The sequence below is a fragment of the Diceros bicornis genome, chromosome 11 (genome assembly GCF_020826845.1).
Source record: "Diceros bicornis minor isolate mBicDic1 chromosome 11, mDicBic1.mat.cur, whole genome shotgun sequence".
NCBI classification, from domain to species: domain Eukaryota; kingdom Metazoa; phylum Chordata; class Mammalia; order Perissodactyla; family Rhinocerotidae; genus Diceros; species Diceros bicornis.
The window spans coordinates 68,447,643-68,471,123 of record NC_080750.1 but is presented as its reverse complement, the minus strand read 5'-3'; the positions used below and the strand labels follow the sequence as shown (position 1 = coordinate 68,471,123).

General features: G+C 41.2%; 2 protein-coding genes across 4 annotated transcripts in view; one reads left to right on the top strand and one right to left on the bottom strand.

Moving 5' to 3' along the window:
- Window positions 1-7,029, top strand: part of DOCK5 (dedicator of cytokinesis 5) — a 212,162-nt gene extending 205,133 nt beyond the window's left edge. For all 3 annotated transcript variants that reach the window (XM_058550499.1, XM_058550501.1, XM_058550502.1), the window contains 4 exons: window positions 211-379; window positions 1,048-1,186; window positions 2,158-2,261; window positions 2,863-7,029. In XM_058550499.1, coding sequence (XP_058406482.1) covers window positions 211-379; window positions 1,048-1,186; window positions 2,158-2,261; window positions 2,863-2,967 — 517 coding nt within the window. In that variant the 3' untranslated portion in view covers window positions 2,968-7,029. The remainder of the gene's footprint in view (window positions 1-210; window positions 380-1,047; window positions 1,187-2,157; window positions 2,262-2,862) is intronic.
- A 3,405-nt stretch (window positions 7,030-10,434) lies between these two features.
- On the bottom strand, window positions 10,435-13,276 carry GNRH1 (gonadotropin releasing hormone 1). Its single transcript, XM_058549808.1, has 3 exons — window positions 13,124-13,276; window positions 11,698-11,793; window positions 10,435-10,476 (listed from the first exon to the last, which is right to left on the bottom strand). The coding sequence occupies exons 1-3, from the start codon at window positions 13,274-13,276 to the stop codon at window positions 10,435-10,437; spliced, it is 291 nt and encodes a 96-aa protein (XP_058405791.1).
- Between the last annotated feature and the right edge of the window lie 10,205 nt (window positions 13,277-23,481).

Below are 23,481 nucleotides of genomic sequence, written 5' to 3'. Positions count from 1 at the left end.
AGGTATATAAAGGTTATCTGCCCAAGGTCACCCAAAAAGTCAGTGTAGGTAGGTTTTGAACAGAGGCTGGCTAGCTCCAGAGCAGAGCCTGAGAGGAAAGTCACAGGTCAAGATTAGGTTGAGCAGTCATGACCCCTGGTCTCTCTCGAGTAAATTCTGCCTGTCGAGTGATCAGTGTTTTGTGGTTTTGCCCTTGTTCTTGGCTGATAGGTCAATCCTGGAGCCACTTTTGGAGCGCAGGGCCTCGTCAGGCGCCAGAGTTGAAGATCTGCCCCTCAAAGAGGACAGTGAGAACCGGATCAGCAAGTTCAAGAGAAAAGACTGGAACCTGAGCAAGTCCCAGGTCATTGCAGAGAAAGCGCCGGAACCTGATCTAATGGTAAAAAAAGGGAAACAGCACCAGAGGTTTGCCAATACTTTCCCCACAGCCAGGCACAGCACCCTTCCCTCACAGCCGTGAGTCACCAGCTAGAAGCCTGGCCCTGGCTTTCTCAGCGTACAGCAGCCTGTCGTAGTGTCAGATCTCGATCCCACTGAGAAAAGCACGTCCAGAGAATCTGAGTCTCTAAATCAATAGTGACTCAAGATCCTCTACCCACAATGTACACAAATGGGGTGATGCTTGGAGTCCTGGTTCTCGCCACCATGTGCCATGAGTCAGTCCAAAACATTGTCATTTCTCTTCTTTTAACTTAAGAAAATAAAAGGTACTTTTTGCTCCAAAAGCCACATCAAGTTAAGTGTGGCAAGACCAACTTTCCCTGAGAATCAGGGTGGCTCATTTCCAACCTAAGTGACACAGTCCAACTGTGGTCAAAATCAAGTCCATGACCAGCCAGAAAATAATCTATGGTTCAGTGATTCCCTGTTATATCTTTGCCATGGTGCCCACCACATAACAGTGCGGTGAGCTTGAAAATGGCTCCTGGCTTTATGCCCTTTAACAAGTTTCTGCTCAGCAGACAAGGTTGATCAGAGCATGGATGAGCTCAGCCTTCCTCACTGTGAGAATGGTTTTCTGTGTTTCCTCCCCCTCCCCTGTCCTAGAGCCCAACCAGGAAAGCACAGAGGCCAAAGAGTCTGCAGCTGTCGGATAATCGGCTGACGCCGTTCCATGGTTCTTCACCTCCTCAGTCCGCACTCTTGAGCCCCCCTCCACTCACTCCTAAAGCTACCAGGACCCTGAGTAAGTTCTCCTATTTATATGCCATATATCCATTTTACTAGAGAATGAAGTATGTTCATGAATTCATGTTCATGAATCTGGGCAATTTTTAATCAAAACAGCCACAGTGTATCTGAGATTATTGTAAAGCTGGTTCAATTCAGTGGTAGTGGGTATAACAGAATTAGACTAGAGTTTGACAAGGAGTCCTCAGGTTGCTAGGACTCATTAAATTTTTCTGTATTGTGATCCAAAAGGTCTCGCTGCCCCTGTCCCAATTGTGAAGGTGTAAATGGAGTAGATGTGCGCTAGGACCAGACAGGAAGCAAGTAACTTCTGAACTATTGGGTAGATAGCCCTGTACTTTAGGTGGAGAAGGGTCCAAAATAAGAACAAGAAATAGACCCGTTCTATATGCTGCTTGCAGTCAGACTTGGGGACTCAGCAATACACAGGCCTGAGAAGAATTACAAGGTACCCTTGATAGAAAGGAATAATGGGAGGGGGTCGGTAAATCGTCCTGCCACACGGGAGACAAAGGTCAACCAAGAATTAGAGATAATGAGGGAAGTTTTCTTGAAGGAAGTGGAAATCGCACCCTTTAAATGGTAAAACTAAGACAGCTCAGTTAAATTTACCCAAAATTTATTGACCACCTACTATGTGACAGACATTTTTTTCTAAGCACTTGGGATATATCAGAGAACAGAGTAATACCCTAAATTCTAAAAAATGTTCTCATCTTCAGTTCAATAGTAAAAACCCTGAACAAAAAATGGAATTTTTACTTCAGAACTTTTTGTGAAGCCTGCTGGTGAATGAAGGGTGCTACATTTGTCATGAGGAGTAAGAGGTCTTTTTCATTCTGTCCACAGAAACCGTAGAATATGATCTTAGCAATTTGATTGACCAGGTTGGTGTAGGTGTTAAAGTGGCAAGCAGAAGTTCCGTGGGATTTCTTGATGAATTCATCTCCTTGGTGTCATTTCTAGGCTCCCCGTCTTTGCAGACAGATGGGCTGATGACTGCTGCTGTCCCACCTCCGCCTCCCCCCAAAAGCAAGCCCTACGAGAGCAGCCAGAGGAACTCCACGGAGGTAAGGGAACGACGGCTAACATGGGGCCAGAGCACCAGTCATGGGAATGTAGCCTTGGAGTTTCCAAGCTTTTTAGTAGACAGGTTTTCCCATAGATTTGTCACTCTGATCAGTTCTTGCTTCATTCCTGAAACCATAAAAAATTAGGTGAGTTTTCAGTGGGAAGGAAGGATACCCAGGTAGACCTTCTCATCAGATTGAAGGTAAAGCCCTTCTCTGTACCTCACCCTGGGGACAGGGTGAAATGAGAAATAAGAAGTGAGTTCTTGTTCATATTTGAAGAATTTACTTTTCTGAGTGAGTGACAGTTATTCTGGAATGGCCTCTGATTGGTTTCCTTTGTTTATTCAACAAATATTTATTGAGTGCCTACTGTATGTATGCCAAGTGGTGGGGATATAGCAGAGTTGGTGTATATCTGATTAACTCAAGGAGAACAAGGAGGATAAATCAGTCTTACATCCCTTTTCACCTTGCGAAGGCTGTATAGATAAACTCACATCAGTTAGAAGCTAAAGCAGAATGTTGAAATGTGGAGGAAAAGGCAAAATTGGGAAGAAAGATAAGACTCATTTCTCCTTGCATGTGTCTGCTCCCTCAGATTGCCCCGCCACTGCCTGTCCGAAGAGAAGCCAAAGCCCCACCCCCACCACCTCCAAAAGCTCGGAAATCTGGCATCCTTTCCTCTGAGACGGGATCCCAGTGAGGATCTCGTCCTCTCTCTGGATCTCTGAGCGCCTCGGACAGCTGATGCCTGGGAGCTGGCCTCCAGGGGCCAGTGCCCTCATTGCATGGGGCCCCCTGCTGACTGCTGTTGCTCATCTGGGATGAGGTTCACCAGCTCAAAACCAGTTTCGTTCGTTCGAAAGCTTCTCTTTGATTGATGTCTGAGGCCATGCCACGTCTCCTCCAGTCCACGAGGAATTCCAGAATTGGCCATATCCTGTGCGTTTCTCAAAGGAGAGATCTCCCTCACCGTTATTAAATTTCAGCCTCCAGCACAGAACCACTGGGGCCTACAAAAGCCTGAATAAGTTCTTCTGTGGTGATAGAACAACCCCAGTGGGGTTTCTTGCTTGGCTTCTGGAAAGCTATGCTTGAGACTTAGTTTTCTCACGTGGACATACCTTATCCCATATAACATTGGAAAAGACTGATATGAGGTACTTTGGTAGCCAAAATAATCTTACCTTCCTAATGTCTACTGTGTCTCCTTTGAGGAAAGAATATCTTTTTAATGGAGATTGGCCACTTTCAAGTATGAATGGCTATCATTATTGAAAAAACATGGACTCAATCATGAGCCCTGAGCACCTGTGTCCCCCCACCCCCACCCACTTGTGACACAGGAAAGCTGCCCCCAACCTGCCCCGGGAGTCCCTCACACTCCTGACTAATGGACTAATGGCCCTCACTGCATGAAAGTGCCACCTGCCTGCTACGGACTCTTCTGACGCTTTCTTTTGCACACACATTTTCTTGTCCTGTTACCTCCTCTGAGCTCAGATCACTGGAAACAAGGGAGTTTGAAGCCTGGGTTCAATAGCTTCTCTTCCAGATCCCATTTGGATGGCTCAGCGGCCCCTATCTGCACCCTGATTTTACCCTGAAGAATACAGTGCAATAGCTCCCTTTGATTATTTATTCCTCTTGATTGTGGAATTAATTTGATTACGTGTTTATGGTACTAATGTCAGTACTCCTTTCGGAAGAAAAACTGGGGTGATTTAGATGATCAGGTATTTCCTACACCTGCATAAACAACCACACAAAGTTAAAGACATTTTGAGCTGGAAGGGCCTTAAAGGCCATACAAACAACCCCCTCATTTTGTAGATGAGGAAATTGAGGCTAAACACAGAAAATCCTATGAGAGATTCTTACTAACCCAGCTTGCAGTTGAGGCTGTCCCCAATAACCCTTAGATCTAGGGGACAACCCTGACCACTCTTGAATCCCTACCCCTAGTTGGAGCAACAGGGGAGATGTCCCAGGTGTCTCTATACTACTTAATTGTTTATGGCAAAGTAGAAGACTCTGGTTGTGGATCCCCAGGTCAACATGTGGGGAAGCTCACCCGGGCTCTCTTCCCCCACCTGGCCGGGTCCCCTCTCCTCCGAGGTCGAGGGAGGAGAGAGAGATTTCAGTTCCGAGAATTTGGATTTGCTTTCCTGCCTCTTTGTTTGTGTGCCTCTTTCACCAGGACCTCTCTTAGGAGAGACATATTAATTCATCACAGGGTCAAGGAAGTAAAACCCTCTGAGACGTGTCCAGCATTACTCAAGAAATTAGCATGCATACTTAAAAGGGGTGAGGAAAAGTTTATTCTTCACTCCCACTCTGAAGAACCTACAGTGTGGTATAATGGGAAGAAGCTGGGCTTTAGAAGAAAGCCCATTTGGTGTCAGATCGTCCCAGCTACATCCTCTGTTAACTTTGCAAACTCCCTCAAATTATTTGAAATTCTCTGAGCTTTCATTTCTTCACGTTTCAAAATGGGGATAATGCCTGCCACACAGGATGTTGTGAGGTTCAAATGGGATCGAATATATGAAGTAGCAGGTGCTCACGAAATGGTCCTTTCTTTTCTCTGCTAGGCCTGAGTAAGATCTGGAACTCTCTAAGAGCATTATTGATCCTCCTGTTTTTCCAAGGTAGTTTGGAATGTGATTGCAAGTTAGTTATGCACATACCATCCCTCTCTCAAAGATGGCTTCTTTTGGAGTCTCTTACATAATCACTTAGCACTAGAGACACAGTGTTAATAAGAAGTGAAGAGGATTTTAAGTGGAAAGAGCTGATGAGAATGGAGGAAGAGAATGAAGAGAAGGAATGGAAAGTTTGTGCAGGGCTGACAAGGAGCCTGGAGCAGCTTCTGAGACTTAGCAGCCTGGCAGACTGGCGAGAGGGGATGAGTATGCCTCACCCTGCTTTTCAGGCTGCCGTTAAAATAGAAAGATGTAAACTAGGTCACGAGAAACCAAACCTAGAGCATGTCCCTTCAGAGCAGTGGAAGTGAGACCTGCAGTCTGGTGTTTGATCAGAGGCTGGGGAAATCTGATCCATCAGTGCCCAAATACCTTCCATTTTTTAATATAACACATTTTTCCATATGATTCCCTTTGCACATTAATGGGCATACTAGGTCTCTGCTGCCTGAATTCAAAGGATTCCAGGTAACGTTGTGAATAATAAATTATAGGGGACATTGGAAGGTTCATCTCCTTGGAAAGGCACTGGGTCAGGAAGAGTCATATTTGACAAAAGATCATAAATACTGTCTGTCCTGAAGTCAAAGAGGAAGACTACAAAGAAATGCCTTATGATCACCTTAAATATATGAGAGATGAGGGGCAGGGAATACAATGAGAAGAACTGGTTTTTATTTTCTTTGATAAAAATTCTGGAATATTGCAAGACATTGAAAGTAGCCCCCAAATTGTCACAACCTTTGTGGATATTGGTTTATGGAATTTTTCTTTTAGTCTCTTTTTTTCTCTCTCTCTGTCCTTGTGACTTGTCTTACTTTGCGATTTTTTTCAAGAATTGTTTCATTCAACGTATATTAAGCTCTTACTGAATGCCAGACACTGTACTAGACCCAGGATGTGACAGTTCAGTGTGTTCAATGGAAAGAGCCCTGGTGTACAAAGACTGTGGTGTGCTGTGGGATTGACAAGAGAGTGGTATTAGAGGAAAAGGGAACCCTAAATAACCCTAAGCAACCAGGGCTGCTGGGCCCTGGGTTGCCTCCTCCTCCACCTTCCCACCTTGATTCCAGAATTGTGGTCATTTTCTCCTGCTGGGGAGACCCACTGAAAACTGCTGCCACACTGCAGACTCCTAAGAAGAAACCAGGGATAAACCAGGATTTCAGATAACAATCTACCTTTGTTCACTCTCCCCTCTGCTTGCCCCCAGATCATGGGATGATTTCTTGTTTTAAATTGAGACGTAACTTACATACAGTTAAAGGCACAAATCTTAGGTGCACAGATGGATGAAATTTACATACGTACGCACTCCTGTCACCACTTCTCAGATCCAGACGAACACTACTTCCAGCACCTCTCATGTCCATGTGGCATTTTGTAAAAGGTATTTAGAACCAGGCCCTGCACATTTGTGCCTTCCTTCCCTCACTTCTCGGGTATAATGAAAAGGGGAGAAAAACCCCACCGTCAACACAAAACAAGACCATAAAGACTGTGTACCTTTTGGCAAGTCAATCTGTAGTCAGTCCCTGGGCCTCAGTTTCCTCATGTGAATATATATACATAATATTTGAGGCTTCGTGATTTGCAGAATCCTTTCAGCCCTAGCTTTCTTTTGTTCTAAGTGAATGAAAAAGAGTCAGAAGGAAACTAAGTTCCGGAACAAAGCCTTCTAGGTCTGTGCACCATGACCAAGTGGAGTTTTAAAATTAAGTCAGAAAAGTTAAGTTCCTCTTCTGGTAGCTTGAGAGTGGAACCTTCAGTTCTAATCTATAGAAGAAAAAAGTTTTCCTTCCAAGTTGATGATTTTAGGCTGATTCTTATGATCTAGTCAAAACTGAGCTGCAATATACGCTGCCCAAACTCATCTATTAGTCAAATTTTGTGAGTTGTTCATCCAAACTTTGTCAAAAACTCTGTTGCCATGATTTTGTAAACTAGTTGGGTTTCAAACATGGACAGTTAGGAAGATGTGCATTGAAGCAGAAAAATTTTGTTCAGATTTGCTGTTATTTATTTTTTAAATTAAAAATGGAAATGTATTTTAAAGTTTATTGTGTTTAGTTTATTATTACCCTGATGCTAAGGAAATGAAGTCGTTCCTGCACTTTTCCTGATTGACACCTCCTTCATAACACCTCGCACCCAGAGTCCCGGCTTTCCACAGCACACCTCCTTTCCTTGCAATCCTGTTGGTTGAAACTTGACCTTGGGGTCGTGGAATCATCTTCGCCATCTTCATGGAGTCATCATCATCTTTATTGCCTGGAAGCAATAAAAACTGCAAACCATTTGGTTCTTCCCTCACCCTCACCACTCATCCATCCATTTGGCATCTGAGCTGACAGTTGCTGATAACAATTCACTTAATACAATAGGTTCTATTTCTTCACTTATTCACCACAGGTAATCAGCCGAGGTAAAGGGAAATAAAGAGGTTAAAGGAGTGTCTAATAACTTACACAGAAAGGACAGGAACCAATTCTCAAACTATGTTGAACATTAGTAACATCTGGGAAGAGGCCACACCCCAGACTGATTAGAATTTCCAAGGGAGGGGAGTGGGACCCAGGCATCAGTATTTCTTTTAAATCTGCCTGTCTTATTGCGATGTTACACCAAGGTTGAGAACCACTACCTTAGAGGAAACAGCAGCTTTAGAAAATTGGTGTTCAAGGTGTGTTTCTTAAACTCCCAGCTGGTGGTGTGTTGGGTTGGAGAGAGGGGGCAGCCACACCTCAGTGAGAATAGCTCCACTGTTGTTAGTCGGGGGCTTATGCCTAAGAGGTTTTTTTGTTTTGAGAAAATGTCCCAGTGCTTTTAAACATTTGCAATCTATTGCTTTTTAGAGCAATAATGCTCCACTGTCTGTATACATAAGAATCACTGCGATGCTTGTTAAAAATGCGGATGGCTTGGGCCCCAGAGACTTTGAATCAATAAGCCTGGGGAATCTTTTTGGATCTAGGGTCCCCATTGAAAAATACTACATTAGTGCACCTTCCACTGTCAACGTTTATAAGTGCTGTTATCTCATGCAGTGATTCTTGGCTTTTTTCCCAGTCATCTCTAAGATACTACAGCGGCTAAACCCTTTCCTAAAATGATCTATCTTCAAGTCATTCTTTTTGTTACTTGATCATTTAAAGCCATACATATTTGAGATATTTAAAGCCATATATATTGAGAACATCTCATTAAATGTATCATTTGGTATGTTTCCCCACCCTTTATTTTGAAAGGCTGCAGACTCTTTTGAAGCTACATTGATGAGTTAAAGAGTTCTCAAGATTCAGGAAGATTTTTAAAGTTTTAATAAAGGAGTCATTTTCACTCTCCTTCTCCTTAGTCATTTGGGTCTTTTGAGAATTAATTACCCAACACGTTCACGTAAGTCACAAATCACTGGATGCCATCCAAGGCCTCTAACATCAGCATTGGGTAGCTGGATGAGCATCTTCTTTGTATGCCATTCAGGGAGGCTGACAGCTGGCTCCAAAGACATCATCCCAAAGGCAAGGTTTGGCGAAGGAAACCTGAGACTCCAAACAGAATGTATAAAATAAGTGGATGTGTTGCCTTCTTTTTTTTTAATGTGTTGACTAATGTAAAGATTGTAAATGATATTGTTTTTATTAAAAAAAAAAATGAATAGTTACTGAATTACTGACAAGTAGAAGCTTCTCATCCTGGCTTGTATGTATCAATTAATGATATAATGTAGTTTTGCCTTTTGTTCCATAAAGTAGATTATGGACCACATCTCTGCCTAATTTTATTAAAATGGGAGTGATGCAGCTCTTTGATTCAGTTTTAGAGATTCTTCCACTAGAGATGTTTGGGAAATCTAGCATTGTGCAGTAGTAAATATTTGTATTAAAAGGGGAGGATTTTTTCCCCCATGGCCTGTTCCTGACCGCTGTTCAAATTCCTTAGCACAGGTCTTGCCCTTTTTTGAGGTGGAGGGGCATGGAGAGGAGGAGGAAGGTTCCATCTGTTTGATTAAAAGAGGTAGAGGGCCTAGATCTTTGCCATGTGAATATAGGCGCAATTTATTGCTGTGATATCAGGCAAGTTATCTGAAATTTGAGTTTTTCTAATGGTCTCATAGTCAGTTGAAAGTTATGAGGATAAATGAGAATGTTAGTGTCATAATGTCTGGGACCTTGTAGAGAAATGGTCACCAGTAAACTAAGTTGATACATGAGCCCCAGTATCCTGTTGCAGCTCCAACTAACAAAATAACAGAGTTTTCAAGTCCAATTCCATTGGCTGCTCAACATAGTGCAATTCAGGAACACTGACCACGGAACTCGACAGAACTGAGCGAGGCTCTTCAACTCTTGGAGCCCCAATTTCCTCATTCTAAAGGGAGGACAACAGTATCTACTTTCCAAGGTTGTTATAAGGGTGAATGAAAACATTTATGCTTCTATCTAGCACAAAGCCTGACACTGGTCTTTGTGGAGGATGAATTGTGGCCATGCTATTTGACCAGGGAACACAGGAGCACCTGAATCCTATCTTCAACTGACTCTACACTCCACAGCATTTCTCAAGAGAAATACCAAAAAGATCAGGCAGGTGAACACTATTATTTTTAGGCTTTGGTCCCAAACCTCAATATGCACCACTTGCTCTGGTGAACTCAGAGAGACCACATGAGGCCAGAAGGAGCATTATACCAGGAGCCCAGCAAGGCCTCCTTTCCCTTGAGGAGGAGGAGCCGGTCTCTCTCTGGTTCCAGTTGACTTTCAAAGGGATTGGAGACAATCTGGGAAGAGAACTTCTCTCCAAGTGAGAGGGAGCCTTGGCCATGGCCTAATCTTACTTCTATAGAGTATGGTCAAAGATAAAGCTATAATCCCACAGAACACTACTGAATCAGCGTTTTTGGCCCAGACCAATAGGTGACTGTTCTTGTGGGGCAGGGTGGTGGTGGAGGAGAGCCATGAGATTCCTTTAATCAACAATAATGTTGACTTCATGTTATCTCTCCTTTCATCTGCCCCCATAGACAAACTTGGAGTTCTCCCTTTTGTGGGCTTACAATGCCCCTCCCCCACCAGAGTTCTTTTTTTTTTTAAATAATTTTATTTATTTATTTTTTCCCCCCAAAGCCCCAGTAGATAGTTGTATGTCATAGCTGCACATCCTTCTAGTTGCTGTATGTGGGACGCGGCCTCAGCATAGCCGGAGAAGCAGTGCGTCGGTGTGCGCCCGGGATCCGAAACCGGGCCACCGGCAGCGGAGCACACGCACTTAACCACTAAGCCACAGGGCCGGCCCCCTACCAGAGTTCTGAGTTAGAGAAAGACTTAACATTCATGCCACTTTATTCACAACACAGTACTTTGTTATGAAATACATGCAACTTAACATAAGAATTTCTGAAATTCACACACTTTTCAATGTCAGAATTATACTGAAGTGTTGTCACTCCTTCTGGCCCAGTGGATTTAAATCTTCTTCTGCCCAGTTTCTTCTTTGATCAGACTTTCCTGAAAAATATGTGAGTAACAGATATATCAAGGTTGATTTTACTATCTATCTGAATTTCATTATGTTTTTGACATTTTAATTTCTAAAATATCTGTACAGGAAGAATAGATTCATTTATTTTTGTGCACTAGAAAGTGCTAGAGAGATACAACAGATCAGTTCATTTTAAGTTGTTTAATTAATAAACATAAAATCTATGTTAATAGTTTAAGGATAGTGTGTGAGGAAGGAGGTGAAAGAAAGGTCTGATCTATCAGTTTGCTATTAACCCAGCTTTTGCCTCAATTCCTTCTTTCTAATGTCATGTTTGGGAAATTTCACTGCTTGCTATTATTTTTATCATGTGGTAAGCAAGATTAGAAAAAGAAAGGAAATAAAGATGTCTATCTGCTTTTTCTCTTTGTCCTATGGGTGTGGAAGTTAAGGTCAATGGAGAAAATGAAAACTAGAGCTTTTCTTCATATATGATTTATTAGGGCTTTCCTCACTCCTGGGCATGACTGATAATTAACTGTGATGCCTTCTAACTGCTGCAGATAAGTGGACCATGTATTTCAGAGAGCAGCAACACTGAATTCAAGATTCAATTTCTACATTCAATTCTCTTTATACTTTTTTTTTTAATCAAAAACCTGTATTAGTTTAGATTTCCATTTTGGGCAGGAATTTGGAGATTGTTATAGTCCAATCAGAGAACTGGAAATCAAATATGTGGCTCTGAATTATAAAGTTACTAAATTGGAATTTTTTATTCAAAAGAGAAAAAAAAAAAACTACAGCACCATTTTTGATTTTTACATTTCCCAGGGAGAACCATGTCATACCAAGAACAATTGAGGACTCCAGTGGAGAGGTGTGGATTAGCCTAGACTGGAATAGTCTGGGGTTTGATGAATGTATGTGAAGAACTGACAGGTAGCCATGAGAAGAAATTTGTTTTGTCATTCATCCCGAAGGCCAGAGCCAAGATGAGGAGATAAAGGTTACCCAGAGATTTCAGTTCAATTTAAGAAAAAAAGGTTCCAATCATTAATACTGTCTAACCACTGAAAGGAGGGGGTCATGAAACAATGAGGGCCCTACCACAGGAAAATTCAGGCAATCAGGAAGGTCAGCCCCACGGTGGCTGAGACGTGGTCATCCTAAGTGGACAACCTAAGAGGTGGTACCCAAGGACCTTTCCATCTCTAAGGCCCCATGTTATTATCACTGTAACTCACCAGAGTGCCTTTCAGGTCCCTGAGGGGAGAACGGGGCTGGTGAACGGTGCATTCGAAGCGTTGAGGTTCTGCCAGTTGATTAACCTCCTTGGCTATCTGAGGGGGAAAAATGTGATTTTTGGAGATGGAGATAAAGAAATGAAATGGTATTTTCCATTCCCACCAAAAATTGTGTGTGGAAAGTGAGGTCAAGGGGATTGTGGAAACTGGGATTGGGATGGGGCCTTGAAGAACATAGATCTACCTTCAGGCATTTTTACAGGTTGGTGTGGGGTTCTGAGGTAATGGTGGTAGTAAGGAGAGAGAATATTTTCTCCCTAGAGATGATGAGAATGAAGTACTTTGAACCTCCTGAGGGGATGATATAAAAAAACACAAGAGCTTATAGTTATGAATAGGGTTGATTTTTTTTTTTTCTAGTTTTTACCAAATATGTCATAGTTAAATGAGAGTTGCTTCACATGTAATATGTGGAGAGGAGACTTCAGATTCTGGGCTTCTTTATTTCATACTAAATTATCTTTATTATTTCTCCAAAAAGAGATATTTTTTCCCAATGAAAGCTAAATGGATTTAAGTTTCTCTAGCTAGGTTTCCCATTCTCAGCCCTATATTAAGTGTCCCAGCCCTGAATCACTCATCCTTTAGGGCCTAGTTCGTTTCCCATTAACTTAAAAAACAATAACAACTGTTGTTTTATTAATCCACTAACATTTTTTGGATTAATCAGCTAACACATAAAGCCTCTCTCCTGTAGTCTTCACATGACTTTAGGAAGTCGCATTTTACAGATAAAAAAACAAGTACTCTATGTTAGTGCTGGTACTAGTACTGAAATCTAATTCATAGGAAATCAAATCCAGTGTATTTTCCGTTATATAGTTTGTCTCCTTGAGCTTGCTAACTCCTCCACTCTAGCAGCCTCCAACCTCTGTTTAAATGGCATATCAGTAAAAAGAAATTATACAGTATGCAGGCTTGATAAGGATACTTATTTATAAGTTATAAAAATGTACCACTGACCTAATATCATGGATATTTTTAAAAGATAAAATAAGGGGAAAAAAACATAACCAGAAGTTCTAAGATTTTCTTTCTAAATCCCAAAGAATCATCTTGTACTAGAGACCTTGGCACCATCCCATTGTTTCTAATTCCTTTGGCTATTCTATATATTCAGAGTAAAACACGCCACGTTGCACTTGTTGCTGTATTCTCTTGGAATTATTCCTGCTCTTTGTTTCGTTAGTCCTTGACTGATTTGAAAGCAGGAATGGGACTTGACTTTGTAAGTGTGTTATCTGCCCCCCGCATACCTAGGGTAGATAGAGCCTGGAGTTGCACTGCTGGGGCGCACACGGAATGTTAGCACAGTTAAATTGAATCACGTAAGCCACGTCCTATTTTGAAGATGAGAGAGACTTACCTCTTGGAAAGAATCAATCAAATTTTCAGCATTTCTCTTTCCTCCAGGGCGCAAGCCATGGGACCAGTGTTGGCTGGAGCAGCCCACCACACATAAAGTCAGCAGAATAAGTCCAGCTAGAAGTTTTGGATTCGGCTCCATTCTAAGGAACATCAATGCAACAGTCAAAACAGACCCAGGCTGGGTTGAGCAAAAAGTAAAGAAAGACCTCTTGGGTGAAAAGCCTAGCATCTGTATCGCTAACCCTGCAGAAGATGGAAGTAGCAGTCATCGACAGTTTTCACACACACAGACTAAAATGCACATACCCGCTTGCTTGCCTTGAGTTTCCAGTAGCCACTGGGGACCAAATCAGTACTTTAAATTCACATGCTCAGTACTTTTTAGTACTAAGCTACTCTGTTTTTATTTTTCTTATTTATTTGGTTATCCAAACCCCACTATTCCTCCCTTATCAAGTTCACATTTTTGCCTTAACATTTTCCCCCCGTGGATTGGTTTTCAGCTATATCAATTCCTAGGATTAAGAGAATTGGGCCATCTGCTCCGAAAAGCAGCTCCTGCTAGGAATCTCTGGCTGATATAAAGTTGGTTGACATTAAATGGCTGCACTATGGTATTAATGACATTTTGCCGAGTAAGCATCCTCTAGTCTTCCATGTGTTACTGCTGGCTGCACCATCTGTGAGAGTGAGAGGGGACCCAACACTTTTCAAAGCACCGAGTCCCAGACCAGATGCCTCCCTGGCCAAGGCAGCCTCAAACTATCTAATGACATGTGGAATTCATACAAAAAGGAGTCTTCAAATTAATTTTCATTTGATGGGGAAGAAGCTAAAGACAAAATCAAATACTGGTTGATGAGCTGTTGAAATTCCCCAAAGCCTGGACAAGGACCATGAAGGTCAATGTTTCTTTAGACACAGTCACACCTGGATTTAGCCCTTAGGGCTTAAAATGCCCTATAGACAGACAATAGCATGCGGTCTAAAAAAAGTGCTAGAAATACAAAGCATTTTACCTGTTCGAGGGCAAAGAGCCAAAAGAATCCCAAGGTTCGTTTGGAGTATGTTGAGTACTGTGATTTTACATTTTCCTACCTTCCTTTTTATATGAAACTTTTCCAGGACACTGAAATCTTTCCTGCTGGTAAATTGTACTGCACATGGACTATGTTGTTTTTTTTTAATAGTAATTTTTTTTTAAATCCTCCCGCAAAGCCCTTAAATGGTGTATGTGATTGGAACACCTACTGGTGTATCTGCTAAATTTGCTTAAATCTGGGCCATTAAAACCTCAGCTAAGACTTTTATAGCTGAGGCCGCAATTCAGAGATTAAAATCTAGCTGGGTTGGTTTCCCTTGAGGCAACTGACAGACCTATCAAGAGTTAGGAATATAGCTATCTTAGATTAAATGATGTTAAATGCACACATAAAAACTTTCACAAAGGAAGCCACATAATAGTTATAGAAAGAAGTTAAGTCAGGATGCCTGGGAGCTGGTCTCAGTTGTTAGATTCCTCATTTGTAAAAGGAGCTGATTTATAAATAATAATAAGTGATTATTGGCACTATACCAAGCCCACATAGGATCCTAACGTAGATCATGTGAGTCTGAAAATTCCCCAGTCTCCTACCCACTAGCTTCCCTCTTTGACTTTTCTTGAAAGCCTTCTATAGCATTAAAAAGGTAAGGAGAAACATGGTACAGTAGTCCCCCCTTATCCGCAGTTTTGCTTTCCGAGGCTTCAGTTACCTGTGGTCAACTGTGGTCCGAAAATATTAAATGGAAAATTCCAAAAATAAACAATTCGTAAGTTTTAAATTGCGAGTAGCAATAAGAAATCTTGTGCAGTCCCACTCTGTCCCACCCAGGACATGAATCATTGCTTTGTCCAGCAGATCCACGTATACACTGCCTGCCCCTTAGTCACGTAGTAGCCATCCTGGTTATCAGATCGATTGTCCCAGTATTGCAGTGCTTATGTTCAAGTAACCCTTATTTTACTTAATAATGGCCCCACAGCGCAAGTGTAGTGATGCTCACATTTTTTTTTTTTAATTTTTTGTTTATTGCGGTAACATTGGTTTATAACATTGTATAAATTTCAGTTGTACATCATTCTACTTCTATTTCTGCATGGATTACATCATGTTCACCACCCAAATACTAATTACAACCCATCACCACACACATGTGCCGAATTATCCTTTTCGCCTCCTCCCTCCCCCCTTCCCCTCTGGTAACCACCAATCCAATCTCTGTCTCTATGTGTTTGTTTATTGTTGTTATTATCTACTACTTAATGAAGGAAATCATATGGTATTTGACCTTCTCCCTCTGACTTAGTTCACTTTGTATAATACCCTCAATGTCCATCCATGTTGTCACAAATGGCTGGTTTTCATTGTTTCTTATGGCTGAGTAGTATTCCATTGTGTATATATACCACATTTTCTTTATCCATTTGTCCCTTGATGGGCACTTAGGTTGCTTCCAAGTCTTGGCTATTGTGAATAACGCTGCAATGAACACAGGGGTGCATGTATCTTTACGCATTGGTGTTTTCAAGTTCTTTGGATAAATACCCAGCAGTGGAATAGCTGGATCATATGGTAGTTCTATCCTTGATTTTTTGAGGAATCTCCATACTGTTTTCCATAGTGGCTGCACCAATTTGCACTCCCACCAGCAGTGTATGAGAGTTCCTTTCTCTCCACATCCTCTCCAACACATGTTGTTTCCTGTCTTGTTAATTATAGCCATTCTGACGGGCGTCAGGTGATATCTCATTGTAGTTTTGATTTGCATTTCCCTGATAGTTAATGATGTTGAACATCTTTTCATGTGTCTGTTGGCCATCTGTATATCTTCTTTGGAGAAATGTCTGTTCAGGTCTTTTGCCCATTTTTTAATTGGGTTGGTAGTTTTTTTGTTGTTGAGATGCATGAGTTCTTTACATATTTTGGAGATTAAGCCCTTATCAGATGTATGGTTTGCAAATATCTTCTCCCAATTGTTAGGTTCTCTTTTCGTTTTGTTGATGGTTTCCTTTGCTGTGCAGAAGCTTTTTAGTTTGATGTAGTCCCATTTGTTTATTTTTTCTATTATTTCTCTTGCCCGGTCAGACATGGTGCTTGAAATTATGTTGCTAAGACCGATGTCGAAGAGCGTACTGCCTATGTTTTCTTCTAGAAGTTTCATAGTTTCAGGTCTTACATTCAAGTCTTTAATCCATTTGGAGTTAATTTTTGTGTATGGTGTAAGGTAAGAGTCTACTTTCATTTTTTTGCATGTGGCTATCCAGTTTTCCCAACACCATTTGTTGAATAGACTTTCTTTTCTCCATTGTATGTTCTTGGCTCCTTTGTCAAAGATTAGCTGTCCATAGGTGTGTGGGTTTATTTCTGGCTTTTGATTCTATTCCATTGATCTGTGTGTCTGTTTTTGTGCCAGTACCATGCTGTTTTGGTTACTATAGCTTTGTAGTATATTTTGAAATCAGGGAGTGTGATACCTCCAGCTTTGTTCTTTTTTCTCAGGATTCCTTTAGCTATTCGGGGTCTTTTGTTGTTCCATATAAATTTTAGGATTCTTTGTTCTATTTCTGTGAAAAATGTTGTTGGAACTTTGATAGGGATTGCATTGAATCTATAGATTGCTTTAGGAAGTATGGACATCTTAACTATGTTAATTCTTCCAATCCAAGAGCACGGAATATTTTTCCATTTCTTTGTGTCTTCTTCAATTTCTTTCAGCAATGTTTTATAGTTTTTGGTGTACAGATCTTTCACTTCTTTGGTTAAGTTTATTCCTAGGTATTTTATTCTTTTTGTTGCAATTGTAAATGGGATTGTATTCTTAATTTCTCTTTCTGCTACTTCGTTGTTAGTGTGTAGAAATGCAACTGATTTTTGTATGTTGATTTTGTATCCTGCAACTTTACCATATTCGTTTATTACTTCTGAAAGTTTTCTGGTGGATTCTTTAGGGTTTTCTATATATAAAATCATGTCATCTGCAAATAGTGACAGTTTCACTTCTTCCTTTCCAATTTGGATCCCTTTTATTTCTTTCTCTTGCCTGATTGCTCTGGCTAGGACTTCCAGTACTCTCTTAAATAGGAGTGGTGACAGTGGGCATCCTTGTCTGGTTTCTGTTCTTAGAGGGATAGGTTTCAGTTTTTCACCGTTGAGGATGATATTAGCTGTGGGTTTGTCATATACGGCCTTTATTATGTTGAGGTACTTTCCTTCTATACCCATTTTATTCAGAGTTTTTATCATAAATGGATGCTGTATCTTGTCAAATGCTTTCTCTGCATCTATTGAGATGATCATGTGATTTTTATTCTTCATTTTATTAATGTGGTGTATGACGTTGGTTGATTTGCGAATATTGAACCATCCCTGCATGCCTGGAATAAATCCCACTTGATCATGGTGTATAATCTTTTTAACGTATTTTTGTATGCGATTTGCTAGTATTTTGTTGAGGATTTTTGCATCAATGTTCATCAGTGATATTGGCCTGTAATTTTCTTTTTTTGTGTTGTCCTTGGCTGGTTTTGGTATCAGGGTAGCGTCAGCTTTGTAGAATGAGTTAGGGAGCTTCCCCACCTCCTCAATTTTTTGAAGGGTTTGAGAAGGATAGGTATTAAGTCTTCTTTGAATGTTGGTAAAATTCACCAGGGAAGCCGTCTGGTCCTGGACTTTTATTTTTGGGGAGGTTTGTGATTACTGTTTGGATCTCCTTACTGGTGATTGGTCTATTCAAATTCTCTACTTCTTCTTGATCCAGTTTTGGAAGGTTGTATGATTCTAAGAATTTATCCATTTCTTCCAGAATGTCGAATTTGTTGGCATATAGCTTTTCATAGTATTCTCTTATAATCTTTTGTATTTCTGAGGTGTCTGTTGTAATTTCTCCTCTTTCATTTCTGATTTTACTTATTTGTGCCTTCTCTCTTTTTTTCTTGGTGAGTCTCGCTAAAGGTTTGTCAATTTTGTTTATCTTTTCAAAGAACCAGCTCTTGGTTTTATTAATTTTTTCTATTGTTATTTTGGTCTCTATATCATTTATTTCTGCTCTGATTTTTATTATTTCCCTTCTTCTGCTGATTTTGGGCTTGGTTTGTTCTCCTTTTTCCACTTCCTTTAGGTGCATTGTTAGATTGTTTATTTGAGATTTTTCTTGTTTGTTGAGATAGGCCTGTATTGCTATAAACTTCCCTCTTAGAACCGCTTTTGCTGTATCCCATAAACTCTGGCATGTCGTATTTTCATTTTCATTTGTTTCCAGGTATTTTTTGATTTCTTCTTTGATTTTTTCGTTGACCCAGTCATTGTTCAGTAGCATTTTGTTTAATCTCCACGTATTTGTGGCTTTTCTGATTTTCTCCCTATAGTTGATTTCTAGTTTCATACTGTTGTGGTCAGAAAAGATGCTTGGTATTATTTCAATCTTCTTAAATTTATGGGGACTTGTTTTGTGGCATAATATGTGATCAATCCTGGAGAATGTTCCATATGCATTTGAAAAGAACGTGTATTCTTCGGTTTTTGGATGGAATGCTCTGTATATATCTACTAGGTCCATCTGTTCTAGTGTGTCATTTAAGGCCAATGTTTCCTTATTGATCTTCTGTTTGGATGATCTATCCGTTGGTGTAAGTGGAGTGTTAAAGTCCCCTACTATTATTGTGTTACTGTCTATTTCTGTTTTTACGTCTGTTAATAATTGCTTTATATATTTAGGTGCACCTACATTGGGTGCGTAGATATTTACAAGTGTTATATCCTCTTGTTGGATTGTTCCTTTGATCATTATGTAATGCCCTTCTTTGTCTCTTTTTACAGCTTTTGTTTTAAAGTCTATTTTGTCTGATATGAGTACTGCTACCCCAGCTTTCTTTTCATTGCCGTTTGCATGGAGCATCTTTTCCATCCCTTTGCTTTCAGTTTGTGAGTGTCATTAGGTCTGAATTGTGTCTCTTGTATGCAGCATATATATGGGTCTTGTTGTTTTATCCAATCAGCCACCCTATGCCTTTTAATTGGAGCATTTAGTCCGTTGACTTTTAAAGTAGCTATTGATAAGTATGTACTTACTGCCATTTTTTAACTTTTTTTTTCTCAATGTTTTAGTAGTCCTTCTCTGTTCCTTTCTCCTTCTATACAGAATTGATGGTCTCTTTAGTTTGACCTCTGTCTGAAAGCTCTACTCTTTAACTCCCCTCCTCCCTCATTTTATGTTTTTGATATCATGTCTAACCTCTTTTTTGTGCATTTGTATCCATTACCCTCTTATCATGGAAATAGATAATTTTTCCTATTTGTGGTCTTCTCTTTTCCCCTTAAATCAGTCCCTTTAACATTTCTTGTAGCACTGGTTTCTTGGTGACAAACTCCTTTAGTTTTTGCTTGTCTGGGGAATTTTTGATCTCTCCTTCCATTTTGAATGATAACCTTGCTGGGTAGAGTATTCTTGGCTGTACGTTTTTTCCTTTTAGCACTTTAAATATATTGTACCACTCCCTTCTAGCCTATAAGGTTTCTGCTGAGAAGTCAGCTGATAGCATTATGGGGTTTCCTTTGTATGTAACTTGACTTTGTGGCTTTTAGGATTCTCTCTTTATCTTTAATTCTGGACATTTTGATTATGGTGTGTCTTGGTGTGGGCCTCTTTGGATTTATCTTGTTTGGGGCTTTCTGTGCTTCCTGTACCTGGATGTCTGTTTCCTTCCTTAGGTTAGGGAAGTTTTCATCTATTATTTCTTGAAATAGATTCTCTGCCACTTTGTCTCACTCTTCTCCTTCCGGGACACATATAACACGGATGTTAGTGCGCTTGATGTTGTCCCAGAGGTCCTTTAGACTGTCCTCACTCTTTTTAATTCTTTTCTCTTTTCCCTGTTCAGCTTGGGTAATTTCTTCTAGTCTTTCGTCCAGCTCACAGATCCGTTCTTCTGTATCCTCTACTCTGCTTTTGAGTCCCTCTAGTGAATTTTTCATTTCCAGTATTGTATTCTTCATTTCTGATTGGTTCTTTTTTATATCTTCCATTTCTTTGTTGACATTCTCACTGAGTTCATCTATTCTTCTCCCCAGATCAGTGAGCATCCTTAACACTCTTTGTTTGAACTCTCTGTCAGGTAGGTTGCTCATTTCTGTTTCACTTAGTTCCTTTTCTGGGTTTTGTCCTGTTCCCTTACTTGGAATGTGTTCCTTTGCCTCCTCATTTTGCCTCTTTCTCTGTGCTTGTGTCTAGGTATTAGGTAGGTCAGCTATGTCTCCTGCTCTTGGATAGGTGACCTTATATAAGTGATGCCTTAGTAGGTCTGCAGTGTGCTTCCCTCAGTTCTCAATGTTCCAGGGGTGACCCCTATATGTGCTACGTGTGTCCTTCTGTTGTGGCCTGTTTGCTCTTCCTGTAAGCGCCCAGGGAGGCCCAGTTATGCTCCTGGCCAGCTGTTGTAATGCTCAGCTGCTTGTAGTTTTTGTGGGCCCTTCTTAAGTCTCTTTATCAGGTGTGGGGAGCCCCAGCTCAGTTGGCTGCAAGTTCTAATACCACATTTGTGTTGCAGTATTTCTTTTAAGTGAGTAGGCCCCCAGCGTGGCAGGTTGTTAGGCTCAGGGGCTTACAATTGCTATAAGCCTCCAGCCTTTAGGTCTCTTGTCAGCTCTCTGAGGATTGCAGCTGGGTGGGGCTGGCCTCAGGCACAGGAGCACCCAATTGTTTCAGGCTTTGGAAGGTGGGGCAAAGCTCCTATGTGGGTCTTTGAGAAGCACAAGTCTTCTGCAGCTGACAAGCCCTTCTGCCCACAGGTCCACACACACAGTCAACACAGTCCTGCCCCGTGTGCGTGCCCCGACCTCCTGAAGTGGACCCAGTCTCTCCATGGTGGGAGCCCCACACACTCCACCACCACCCCACACTCTCCACCCGCTCCTTGTGCACGCCCTGCCCCACTGAAGTGGGTTCTGTTGCCAGGCTGCAGAGAATCCAGTCACCAATCTATGCAGGCCCACAAGTTGCCTGAGGGCTTGTTGTTGGGTGGGGCCAGTCTCTAGGGTGGGCTGCTTGCCCCGGCTAAGCTGGATTTAATTGGTGCTCTAGTGGGTGGGGCAGATCCGGGCTAGCAGGCCTCAGGGAGAACTCCAATGGCGTCTGTGTCAGCTCGCCCACACTAGGCCACCACAGTGGTCACTGCCAATGTCCCAGTCCCTGGAGAGGTCTCATCTCTCACCGAGATGCACTCAGAGCCTATCAGGTGAGTCTCTTCTCACCAAAGCACTGTGCACCTTTCTTTCTGGTGATTTTAGGTTGCTTTCTGAAATGCGTGAGTTTGCACTTGGGCTCTTTAAGAGCTGGTTTTAATTTCTTTGTGAACCAGCTTTTCTGGGGGTACTCCCCAATGTTTTAGTAGCAGGCAAAGTCAGATATTATGCAACTCGTCTCCATTGTGCTGGGTCCACAAAATGCCCACAGCGGGGGCACTCCCCGGTTCAGGGCCCCGTGCCTCCAGGGAGGGCTGCGTACCTGTGGGCTGCTCCTGGGCAGCCGTGAGGCGCTGTGGCTTGTGAAGGTGGCGTTTTTCCTCTCCAGAAGGGAGTTTCTGCCTCTTCCACCTCAATTAGGATTGTCCTTTGTTGCAGGAGTTCCTCTTATCCAGTTTTCAGTTCTGTCTCAGGGGCAATTTTTCCAAGAGTAGTTATAAATTGGCTGTGTCCGCTGGAGGAGGTGAGTTCAGAGTCTGCTTATGCCGCCATCTTGACTTCTCTCCTGCTGGCATTTTGGATATGCCAAAGAGAAGTTATTGTTGTTAATTTCTTACCGTGCCTAATTTATAAACTCATCTTTATCTTAGGTATGTATGTATAGGAAAAACTGTAGTATATATAGGGTTCAGTCCTCTCTATGGTTTCAGGCATCCACTGGGGTCTTGGAACGTATCCCCCATGGATGAGGGGAGACTACCATAGTTGGTAGTGGTTGCACACTAAGCACAAGACCATCTAGAGCAGACTTGGATCAACAGTTGAACTCACTGCAGTGGATACTTATCGAGTTGAAACATGCAAATCACTGTGCTAAAGGCAGTGGGAGCACAAAGATGAGAAATAATAGTTACCTGGCATTTGAATAAGATCAACCTCACTCATCATTACAGTCCTGCAAAGTGGATACCATTATCCAAATTTTACAGATAGATGTTCACCCCAGGTGAGCCCTTGGACAGTTTATTTACATGGTACAGCATTTTAAAAAGAGAAAGAACCGTTACTCTTGATTACATTTATTTGAATACATGATTGTCTTCTAATTTACCCCTGGGCTATGATAGTCCCGGATCCCATCTTATTTAAACATCTGTTAATAAATCCCTAGCATTTAGTCAGCATTCAATAAGTATAGGTTTGAATGAATGAATGAATAGAATTTAAGGACCTTTTAACCAGATTAGGCCTAATGCTTCCTCTATTTCTGCGTCAAAGATATGTTTTATCTGACATAGAATTAATCCTTCATGTACAATTGACTATAAGGCCTGTTCCATTTGCTAAGCAGCAAAATGGTTAAAAATAACTGAATATTTATTCATTGTAGATCCAGGATTGGCCATTTCTCCTTGGGTAGGATGCTGAACCAATGAGTCATTGCCCAGTGTCCTCTTCAGTAATTACATTTGCAAGGATTTCAGCATAAAGAGCAATGTTGTCCTTCCCAAATAACCTCCCCCCCCCCCCGCCCCCAGCCATATCTGCGGAGGCTGTCAGAGCCTCATGATAGGGTAGGCGAGGGGCTAAACTTGAAAGAGTAATTGCAGATAGAGGGGAATTAAAAAATAAAACATAAGTGATTGACTTTATTTCATTTAAATTGTTTTATTTCATTTAGACACTTTGAATAATTTAAGAGCCATTCTGATGTGAAGAGGTGGAATCTCATCTCACTGTAATGTAAAGATAACGAGAGGCTCTTTTTCAAGGAGAGTTCATTATGTTTGAAGAGTGTTTGTTTAAATTATCCAACTGATTTCGTTTGCTGAAAGAGATGTGCTTCTCACAGTGCTGCTTAGGCTGATGTCTTTGGTTAGGACTAATGAAATGGGTCACTTATCTCTGGATAAGCACCACTGGATTTCTTATAGGTTATTTCTATCAGTCAGTATTAAACTTTTGAAAAATGCTCTGAAATTTTTAGATGAACACAGCCACATGGTCTATGAATTTATTCAAGATGCTTCATGCCTTCTAAGGCTGCGTTAGTATCGTCTTAAGTCACAGAGATCTTGAGGGCAAAGGCCACATTTGTTTTATTTTCTACAGCACCAAATAGGATATCAAACAGATA